General features: G+C 43.9%; 1 protein-coding gene across 1 annotated transcript; it reads right to left on the bottom strand.

The window, feature by feature from the left end:
- Nucleotides 1–4,692: 4,692 nt before the first annotated feature.
- LOC147045096 (uncharacterized) lies at nucleotides 4,693–9,420 on the bottom strand. The gene is made up of 10 exons (XM_085931228.1): nucleotides 8,528–9,420; nucleotides 7,930–7,977; nucleotides 7,228–7,664; nucleotides 6,492–6,553; nucleotides 6,287–6,316; nucleotides 6,094–6,165; nucleotides 5,866–6,034; nucleotides 5,703–5,810; nucleotides 5,504–5,552; nucleotides 4,693–5,403 (listed from the first exon to the last, which is right to left on the bottom strand). Exons 3-10 carry the CDS (start codon nucleotides 7,633–7,635, stop codon nucleotides 5,261–5,263), a joined length of 1,041 nt encoding a protein of 346 aa, XP_085787354.1. The 5' UTR covers nucleotides 7,636–7,664; nucleotides 7,930–7,977; nucleotides 8,528–9,420; the 3' UTR covers nucleotides 4,693–5,260.
- Between the last annotated feature and the right edge of the window lie 1,726 nt (nucleotides 9,421–11,146).

The following is an 11,146-nucleotide window of genomic DNA, read 5'->3' as shown; positions in this document are numbered from 1 at the left end:
AATGGCGGTGTACCTAATAGAGTGTCCGAGTGACGTCACAGATCCAACAGCCAATCAGAAAGTGGGGGGTTGTTTGGGTGTGGCACTTTTCACTTTTTGTTAACTTTTGACCATGATTTTTCCCTAATGAAGTGGCCTGTGATTAGGTACACCTGAAAATGGCGGTGTACCTAATAGAGTGTCCGAGTGACGTCACAGATCCAACAGCCAATCAGAAAGTGGGGGGTTGTTTGGGTGTGGCACTTTTCACTTTTTGTTAACTTTTGACCATGATTTTTCCCTAATGAAGTGGCCTGTGATTAGGTACACCTGAAAATGGCGGTGTACCTAATAGAGTGTCCGAGTGACGTCACAGATCCAACAGCCAATCAGAAAGTGGGGGGTTGTTTGGGTGTGGCACTTTTCACTTTTTGTTAACTTTTGACCATGATTTTTCCCTAATGAAGTGGCCTGTGATTAGGTACACCTGAAAATGGCGGTGTACCTAATAGAGTGTCCAAGTGACGTCACAGATCCAACAGCCAATCAGAAAGTGGGGGGTGAGGGCAGGTGTGGCACTTTTCACTTTCACTTTTGCGTTCAGGTGTACCTAATCACAGGCCACTTCATTAGGGAAAAATCATGGTCAAAAGTTAACAAAAAGTGAAAAGTGCCACACCCAAACAACCCCCCACTTTCTGATTGGCTGTTGGATCTGTGACGTCACTTGGACACAGGTGTATCTAATTACCGGTAATTAGGGAAAAAGTTGAACGGAAAGTGAAAAGTGCCACACCCGCCCTCACCCCCACTTTCTGATTGGCTGTTGGATCTGTGACGTCACTTGGACACTCTATTAGGTACATCGCCATTTTTAGGTGTACCTAATCACAGGCCACTTCATTAGGGAAAAATCATGGTCAAAAGTTAACAAAAAGTGAAAAGTGCCACACCCAAACAACCCCCCACTTTCTGATTGGCTGTTGGATCTGTGACGTCACTTGGACACTCTATTAGGTACACCGCCATTTTCAGGTGTACCTAATCACAGGCCACTTCATTAGGGAAAAATCATGGTCAAAAGTTAACAAAAAGTGAAAAGTGCCACACCCAAACAACCCCCCACTTTCTGATTGGCTGTTGGATCTGTGACGTCACTTGGACACAGGTGTATCTAATTACCGGTAATTAGGGAAAAAGTTGAACGGAAAGTGAAAAGTGCCACACCCGCCCTCACCCCCACTTTCTGATTGGCTGTTGGATCTGTGACGTCACTTGGACACTCTATTAGGTACACCGCCATTTTCAGGTGTACCTAATCACAGGCCACTTCATTAGGGAAAAATCATGGTCAAAAGTTAACAAAAAGTGAAAAGTGCCACACCCAAACAACCCCCCACTTTCTGATTGGCTGTTGGATCTGTGACGTCACTTGGACACAGGTGTATCTAATTACCGGTAATTAGGGAAAAAGTTGAACGGAAAGTGAAAAGTGCCACACCCGCCCTCACCCCCACTTTCTGATTGGCTGTTGGATCTGTGACGTCACTTGGACACTCTATTAGGTACATCGCCATTTTTAGGTGTACCTAATCACAGGCCACTTCATTAGGGAAAAATCATGGTCAAAAGTTAACAAAAAGTGAAAAGTGCCACACCCAAACAACCCCCCACTTTCTGATTGGCTGTTGGATCTGTGACGTCACTTGGACACTCTATTAGGTACACCGCCATTTTCAGGTGTACCTAATCACAGGCCACTTCATTAGGGAAAAATCATGGTCAAAAGTTAACAAAAAGTGAAAAGTGCCACACCCAAACAACCCCCCACTTTCTGATTGGCTGTTGGATCTGTGACGTCACTTGGACACAGGTGTATCTAATTACCGGTAATTAGGGAAAAAGTTGAACGGAAAGTGAAAAGTGCCACACCCGCCCTCACCCCCACTTTCTGATTGGCTGTTGGATCTGTGACGTCACTTGGACACTCTATTAGGTACACCGCCATTTTCAGGTGTACCTAATCACAGGCCACTTCATTAGGGAAAAATCATGGTCAAAAGTTAACAAAAAGTGAAAAGTGCCACACCCAAACAACCCCCCACTTTCTGATTGGCTGTTGGATCTGTGACGTCACTCGGACACTCTATTAGGTACACCGCCATTTTCAGGTTCGTTCGCGAAGTTCACGAGTGAGTGACAAGACAGCGTTGCTGCTATGCCAGCCGACACGTGATGCCGACATTGATGTTTTAATTTTTTAAAATGTTTTATTGTAGTTCATGGTGTTATTATACCGAGTGTGCAATAATAAATGACGGCATAACGGTTTTTTTTGTAAGCTTTTATTCAAACACAAACACATTCAGTATAAGGATTATTGAAAAATTATTGAAATTAAAAGGAAAATGACTAATAAAAAGAATTGAATTTGTTTTTCCCCTTTTCATGATGGCAGGGGGGCCCTTGCCTCCTCTGACCGAACGTCCCTGATACATACATACATACATACATACATACATACATACATACATACATACATACATACATATATACATATATACATACATACATACATACATACAAACACATTTCTCTTCAATTGGTCTTAATTTACTCATCATTTTTAAAACTTTACAATATAAGCCGTCTATAAAAAGTGGAATGTTAGCAACCGTCGAATGAAGCGCCCACTCCTACTCTTGAGTGCTTGGAATGTTTTGATCCAGGTGCGTTGTGGTATTAGGGGGACTGCATGTGTGATAAGGTTTATGACTTCACGATTCAACACGACACTGCACCGTGGTACCTAGCTGCACAGTAATAAACAGCACTGCTGTTCGGGTGCAGTGCGGGGATGACCATCTTGCACGTATTGCCAGATTCGGCGCTCCCAGTCAGCTGGACGTCATCCTGGCCGGGCTCCATCGTGACAGTTCGGAAGTACATGTACCCGATGAGCTGCATGCCCCTGCCGCGCTGCCGGTACCACAGCATCACGTCGTAGTTCGGTATGCGGTGCGTACACTCAATCGTGACCGAGCGGCCCTCCGCCTCCACGATGTCAGCGGGTTTCTGCCTGACATCCTCTCCTGAAGAAAAAACTCCAGTTAGTCTCGGACAAATCTAACGCCGACGTTCCAGTCGACAATTAGCTTAGCATAGTGTAGCCGTGTCGATACGTTACCTGAGAGTAGAGTAACGATAGCGGCCAAGCTCAGCACCAAGAGACACATCGTCTGGTGGGTCACATGAGGTGACTGTGCTGAGTCTTCACTCCTTGCCTGTTTGAAGAGCAACAGTCGAGATGAGCTGATTGGCTGGCTGGCACGCAGTGGTTTCCGGATTCTTTTAACCCCCCAAAAGATAAGAACTTCATTCATTGACTCTCAACAGACGAGTGTGAAAGAAAAGGTTAATCGCAGCCAAACACAAATGTGGATTGTAGAACATACCAAAAAGGGAACAACATTTAAGGCGTTTTGTGTGTGGCGGGGCTGACGAGGTCACGTATCGTCGTGTGCGCCACCGTGGCGGCACAGAAGTACACCCCGTTCTCAGAAGGCCGGAGGCGGACGATTCCAAGGGACGAGTGAGTGGCGCTACCAGTCAGCCGGTACACGTCAGCGTCCTCCACCACATTTTTCACACCCGTCCGGGCCACTTGTGTGAAAGCTGCTGCCAGAAAGTTCTGCTTGTACCAGATCATTTTCAAACCTCGGGTGCTGGAGTGGTTGCAGCTCATGATGACGTCGTCGCCCGCCGCCTTGATGGCGTCGGCCGGGGTTTGGTCCATTCTGGTGATGGCGGCCGGTGTGGGGATATAAACAAAGAGAAGAAAGGACAACACACACATGATGGCCCAAGTGTCAGCTGGGAACACAAAGACATTTCCTGTTTACTCATAGTCTGATCCGCCTCGTTTGATTGGCCATGAAGTCATTTGAATGACGTGAGCTCTAGGACTCCCTCCTATTGTGGTAGTAAACTAAACCAATGCGTGTGGTTGGCATCATGGAAAGTGTGTCATTCATTTTTGCAGTACCCTCGCAAAGTCTCACATCACCGTGAAGTGTGCCGACCGCGCACCAGTAGACTCCGGTGTCATTCAGCCGCACCTCCCTCAGAGTCAAGTATCCACTCTGTGCATCCTCCTGCTCGGCCCAGACGTGGCCCGAAGCGGTCTCTTGAAATTCGGGGCTGCTCTTGTAGGGGGTGGTGCTCACGATGTGCTTCAAACCCCCTCCTGGAGTCTTCCGGTACCAAAACATGGCCAAGTAGGTCCCGCCAAGGTTGTGGCTGCAGTGCATTTGGGTTGGATGGCCTAACTGGAGCAGCAGATCTGACTCCTGATGAACCCCTTTGCCATCTCCTGGAAGCAATGAAGCCCATTAGTGTGCATGTTCTCAGGTGTTCACCATTGTCACACATGATTCTTACCAGCAACGCCACACAGGAGACAGACAAAGAGGCTGATGACTAGCATCATTGGGAGAGACGCTGCAAGATGGCATCTGGAAATGCCTGCTTTTCTGCAGCATGACGCAGTGTGATGCCAGGTCTGCTGCAGGGGCGGAGCTATGTGGTGGGTAGGTTAGGGTTAAGTAACCTTAAGTCTAAAACCTAATTATGGGGAACAGGTGCAAATCATCCACAAGTCCACCGTTGCGATGTGACATCCGCCAACATAGAAAGAGCGTCTCTCTCTGGACATGCTTTTGTAGCATTTACGGCATTTATTATTTGAAGGTCACGTTAAAACTACAAATACAGAAAATATATTGAGAACAAGTGTAATGGATGACACTAAAATATTGCACAAACTGTAATGATGTACTGATTCCATGTTTACAGTAAACAAAGTCATTTTTTTTTCCAAACAGACTTCTCACAATATGCATCAATAATCATGTCAGAGATGAAAATTTAAAATAAAAAAAAGCAAAAAAATCAGCCTGCAACTGGCACTTTTTTGTAGGCATAAAATGCAGGATCACAGGGAGATAAAATTCAATAAAAACGGTGCTCAAGTACTTCATTACCTTTGACATGTTGACTTAAATTCACAGGTTTAGCGCTACCCTGTGGTCAACATTGGTATTACATTTCTTATAAACGAACGTTGGAGCAGAGTTAAAAAAAAAAAAATCTGAAATAGCGGGACACCTTGATGGAGGGAGTTTACTGTACTATTTTCATCTTGAATTTACATTTACATGTTTTTCCGGGGAAATCAAATTGAAATCTTCAAAGGGTACTGTGAACCCGATCTGTGGGCGTGTCAGCAGCCACGCGTGTGCGCGTACGTGTGCGTCTCCCCCACGACGCTCTTGTGGTAGTGACGGCACAGGGTGTCCTCGCCGGGGGCGTGGCCCATTGCGCCGCAGCACTGGTCGGCCACCGGGGCGACGTCCTCCAGTGACTCTTTGCATGAGATGGGGGGGAAGGGGGGTGGGGGGTCGTCACAACACCCATTTGTATGTGTACCTCGTGTGATGGCAGCGGATGACGTCACATGACTTACTCGGGCCGTTGGAGCAATGCCTGCTGCGATCGCGCTTCCTCTTTTTGCCCTGACGCACACAAAAGTCGAAAGAAAAAAACAGGTTGAGCGCTGTTAAATAACATAAAAACAATGTACTCATCCATCACTTCTGCTCAGAGATTAATTTTGTATTTAAAAAAAGAAAAAAAGCATGTTCCTGTGTATGATGTCTTCTTACATAGTTCTCAGTGCAGGACCAGTCGGGATGTTGCAGGCTGTGGAGGATCTTGTGTTCTTCGGCTTGTTGGTAATACTTGGCTTGCAGCTTTTTGGGCAGCGACTTCCACTGCGGAAATCAAAGAGGTCAAGCCCCTTACGTGCTGTGCGATAGGCTACTTTACCATTTTTCCCAGGATTTTATTGACCGCCGCTGAGTTGGTGATGTTGAACTGGGCGACCACGTTGGGACTCTGCTCTTTGCGGAACAGCATGAAGGCGTTGGGTGGCTTCTTGATGTAGGGCCGATTGGCTTCCTGCTGGCTGTGGCTGTAGCTTTGGCTTTTGGAACTCCTACACAAACGCAAGTGCTAAGTAAGAGCCTTGTGGAAGTTCTTTTTTAATCTACTTACATGGTCGGTGAGGCTGTTGGAACTTCAAGTGAGTCAGACGACGAGGACGCCCCGCACATCATTTCGCCGTTACTACACGCGCATTATGGCAAAAACAAGTTAGCTCATTTGCATATCAAGATTAAAAGGCCCTGTGAAAAAGAGGGCCAATGTGGTCGAGGTTTCCAACAAACAAATCATGGGTTCCACATACATCTGCGCCTCTTCTGAGCGGAAATCAATCCTGCACCAGTTCCATGCAAAAGAGCAAACGGGAATCACAACACAAATTAGCGGCAGATGCAAAGCGGCTCACGGCCGCTAAATTCCAATCTGCTGCTATGTGCGAATCGTGACCTCACTATCGACCTTTTAACACATCTGACCATTGAAAATGATCTTCATGTTTTGTTACTCACAGCCTTCCAAGAAGAGGCTGGTTCACGGTTTCGTGCGCTGGCATCACCATGACGTCGTCGTCCTGGGGAGAAAACACACACAGGCACAAGCACGAGAAACTTTGCAAGGGAGCAATGTCTACCCGGCAATCGTGAGAAGCCCCTTTCGCGTTGCTTTACTACCCTCTTCGCCGAGTATTCTATCCAACGGTAAAACAAATGACAATGATGATACTCAAGCAGCAGCTGCTGTCGGCCACAGCTCACGCGTAGGCATCACGGCATACCGTGCACTATTTTCGACACATTTTATGCTTATTGTTTGAGTATTTCTGTCCTGGATTGTGATTACAATGTTTAAGAAAAGTGTATTATTCTTTATTTTACATGTGTTTTAATAAGTTTAAATGTCTAACATAGGAGGGGTAAATATTTTAACTTTTTTAAAATGTATTCTAGTTTTGTTTTTACTATCACACTTTAACTTAATTTGGGTTCGAAATTGGGCCGACAACCGCAACAACCCAATTTTTAGTTGGGTCAAATTGACCCAAATGGAGTCAGTCCAATTTGCGACCCAAATTTATTTATTTTGCTGTTTGTTTGTTTGGTTTTTTTGACCCAACAGTTTTAAGTGTGCACACTCTGAAATAAGTTGGATCAAAATGAACCCAAATTGGATCGGAAGCGACTAGCCAACTTTTTGGGCTACTTAACAAATGCAGGAGGGTTTTGATGCCAGGTGTCTGTTGGTTACCTGGTCATGGATGTTGATAGGACCCGGTTGGCCACCCAGGTAGTCGGGCAACCAAAAGTCATCCAGAACGTTGGAGAGGTCATCGTCCATATCCGGGGGGCTCCCCTCCATCAGCAACTCCAGGTGATCTTGACCACCCGCCAGGGGCAGCAACTCCATGGCTCCTTTGGGCTCGCTCGCTGCAATCGTGACGGGCAGAGGATGGGCTTCTTCTTTAGGGGATGCTGGCAGCAGTGGCAGGAGCGGCGGAGGCGGCGGCAGCGGTGGAGGCTGCGGCGGCTCCGGTGGCGGTGGGACGCTGGCGGCCGTGGAGCCCCACAGGATGGCGTCGGCCGACTTCAAAATGTTGTCCAGCAGCTTGTCCCACTTGACGTCTTCGTCATTGGGCAGCGTCTGAAAATGCTCCATGCTGTTCACTCCGGACTGCCTAAAATCTCCTGGGACAAAACATTGGCCGCACAATCATGATCATAAATTGCAGGCAAGAAAATAAAAATAAATAAAAACAAGAACAAAATACATATTAGGGCTATAATAATAATTGTTATTTTGTACTCCCTCAATTTTGCATTTTTTTTCTTCTCATTTTTCAAACAATTGATATGTGTATCTGTATTACAAAAAATCAATTTAGACATAAATGTCTTGGTCTTCTATGAATATGAACACATGTAACCAGTTAAAAGTTGTTAACTTACATACCACTTTGACTTGCAGTCTTCTAAGCGTCCACCTCAGCAACTTCAAATTCTACCAAACAAAAATGTAAATTATACATTACATCATAGTATTTGGTAAATAAAAGGTTCAGGCTTAAACAAGCATATCTTTCCTTATTTTTTTGAATAATACTGACATTGAATGTTCCAGCTGTTTTGGACAAAAAAAATTGAAAAGATCACCCAAATAAAAATCGAGCAAACTTTGGGGTGAGGATCTCCAATATGCATGTTAGAGGGGAATCGGCCTACATTCAAATGAAATGTATGGTACATAACTAATCTCGATACAAATTTGAAACCACTACAGTACCAAATCTGGAACCACTCCACTACCAATGCCAGGAAACATCTGAGGATAGGATAGAGTATGGCCATATGACGTGAACAGGAATTGAGCCCACACCAGCTGTATAAAAATGTGAAATATGAACCACTACATCACAAGTCATATTCAGTACTACTCATGAGTTCCAATGAAGAAGCTGTATAAAAATATTTGAAATGCATTAAAAAAAATAAATTGGTACTTGTGATCGAATTTGGAGTGTAACATTGAAGTTGCTGAGGTAGGTACTCACCGGCCGAACTCTCATCAAGTTTCCTCCCCGAACTCGAGGAGCGGATGAAACTCTTTCTGGACTCGCTTGGCGAGATGGCGTGGATGTCGATGATCCACCCACTAAAGTGGCAGGACAAACCGAGCCTCTTAAAAGCCATCAAAGCCCTTTGTTATGTCACCCAACCTTTAGGTTTAAAGATTTCCTATTTGAATTTTATTATATTATAGCTCCAAGCTGACTAGGAAGTCAGTGCACCATTAATCTTCTAAAAAAGCTTGCTTTGTCTTTGTTTGTTTGACAATTTGGCAGTTAAAAATGAATTTGGCATGACAGTTAGCTAGTGGCTAGTTGTTAGCCTCTCTGGTTTTTGGAGTAACTTAACATTTACAGTTATTGACATATTTGTGTGGTCGATAGACTGAAATATTAAAAACATACATCACATTAAAACAATTATCAAATTTGCCTTGCTCATCAGCTCTTAATTTCTGTAGTACATTCTGGTTAATATTAGTCAAATTAGAGGAAATGTTCATCAAAACATGTTTAATGGGATATTATTATTATTATTACATTTGGCAAGCACTACAGCTGGTATAGCAAGTTTCCTAATGTTAGTTTCACTATTTCCGTGTAGAATAGAAGGCCACGGCGGCCATGTTGGTCCGGTTTGAAAGCTGCCCTCGGGGCCATAATGGCGAATGAGGTGGTCCGGTTTCATCTGCTGCCGTCAATGATGAGCAGCCACGGCGGCCATGATGGTCCGGTTTCAATGCGTCCGTCTGCTGGTGAATACGTCGATCCATCCAGTGTTGCGTAGAAAGGTGACGCGACGATTACACTACTCCGTTAAAAACCACTTTTATACTGCAAGATATTGATTTATCGTATTTTCTTTTGAGATTATAGTTGGGTATTGCATCACATTTGCTCAACATGCACAAATGAAGGTAGCTTGCGATGAATAACGTTGCTCTTTTATGACGTGCACTAAACCGAGCGTCAAAAAGTTCGACGAGTGTTGACGTCCCTCAATGAAAGGATGACTCAGTGTTGACGGTATTGACGTCGACGCTGCGCTGTCAATTTGGCTTTTTTCAAAGGTTTCACTGAGATGTTAGACAATGCAAAGTCTGTCATTCCATGCGTTGAGTTATCAAGGAAAAAATGGGCATTTACCTCATTCATTCCATCACTATTGTTGTTTGAAAACGTCTGAATAAATGCTCGTCAAACCTTCACTTTTTTTTTGTTTTCATTTTCTGACCGATTTAAGAGGACAGTTCTTATTAGCCAAATGATGGTGCATAAAGTATTTTGCCAGATAAAATGTCTGAACGGGTGAATCATTTCTGTATATACATGGAATTACAAAAACATGAGAAAGAGCCACAAATCTGGAATCAACTTGATATGACTTGACTTTAAACTGCTAAAATCTCTTTGAAGCCATAAGGTCAAAAGTTTTTTTTAAATTGGGTGAGAAGTCAAGTTACTGCTCTTTGACATTCTTATAGACATCAACACTGTGATATAACAAATTATTAATAACTATCTGGGTCTACTGTTTGAGTAAAACATAATTTCATATTTATGTGTATTCAGTTTTAATTTCAAGCCATCTGAGAGTTTGTATTTCTCTACGATGAATATTTTAAGGGATTTGCTTGCTAAGGTTTTCACAGGGCAAATTAGAGTTGTCTCATTAAATATTTTAATCATCAAGTTTAGCTTCCCAACAGTAATTCAGATTTCTGTTTGAAAAACACGACATCAGCCCTTCTAATATGATACTGCTTAATTGTTTAGTTCCTGCTGTTTTTTTTTTTTTTAAAACACCTCAATAATACTGCCATTGAACGCTTTCTAAAACTAAATCAATATTTGCGGGATTTAGCATTGACATAGTTTAGTATGAAATCAAGAATAAGTCTTATGTTTGCTGTGTCATGAACAAATAAATCCAATAGGTGGCGCCTCAGCACAACAGCCAATCTCCTGCAAAAGCCTGTGAGCGTCGAGGCACATTTCCTCCATTGCCCACTAGATGGCTGCAAATATTAACACGACCACAAATCGTAGAAGGTAATTGTTGCCGTTAGCATTAGCCTTAAGATAATGGGCTAAAGGTTAAGCTATTTAGTTTTACAAAACAATCCAATTAGTGGGCAATGCAGTCTATTTCTTTTACTTTTGAACTATTCAACAAATGTATATTCTATCAACTACCGATTTGATTGACTTAGTTGTGTTTTTGTGTCGATGTTTGGATGACGTTTTGCCTTGTGAAACTCATGCGAGGGCTCATGATGTCACCATCCAAGCCGGGTGGCGCAGGTGTTGGTTTTGATATCTAACCCAGATAAATGAGGTTTGCCTGTTTTGTGACGGCTGAAGGCCCAATCTGCAGCACCGTGCTAACTGCGCAGAAATACACCGCAGTGTCCTTCAAGGTCAAGCTGTTGATGGTCAACTTGGACTGTTGGCGGCCATCTCCGGTAAACTGCACCTTCCCTTTCAAATGATCCTCGGCCACGGAAAAGCTGTTAGAGATTAAGCCCAAGAACTCCATGGTGCCATCTCGATTTTGTTTGTACCAGAGAATGACATCGTAATATGTGATGCTGTGAGAGCAGC

Source organism: Syngnathus leptorhynchus, chromosome 15 (assembly GCF_054491065.1).
Source record: "Syngnathus leptorhynchus isolate UIUO chromosome 15, UIUO_Slep, whole genome shotgun sequence".
Taxonomy (NCBI): Eukaryota; Metazoa; Chordata; class Actinopteri; order Syngnathiformes; family Syngnathidae; genus Syngnathus; species Syngnathus leptorhynchus.
This window is presented reverse-complemented; position numbering and strand designations above follow the sequence as displayed.

Excerpts from the sequence above, each read along its gene's own strand:
- LOC147045096 (XM_085931228.1), bottom strand. The coding sequence starts at position 7,635 with ATGGAGCATTTTCAGACGCTGCCCAATGACGAAGACGTCAAGTGGGAC. Across the intron at positions 6,554-7,227 it reads CTATCAACATCCATGACCAG|GACGACGACGTCATGGTGAT; the intron begins GTAACCAACAGA and ends TTTTCTCCCCAG. Across the intron at positions 6,317-6,491 it reads CAGCCTCTTCTTGGAAGGCT|GATTGATTTCCGCTCAGAAG; the intron begins GTGAGTAACAAA and ends GAACTGGTGCAG.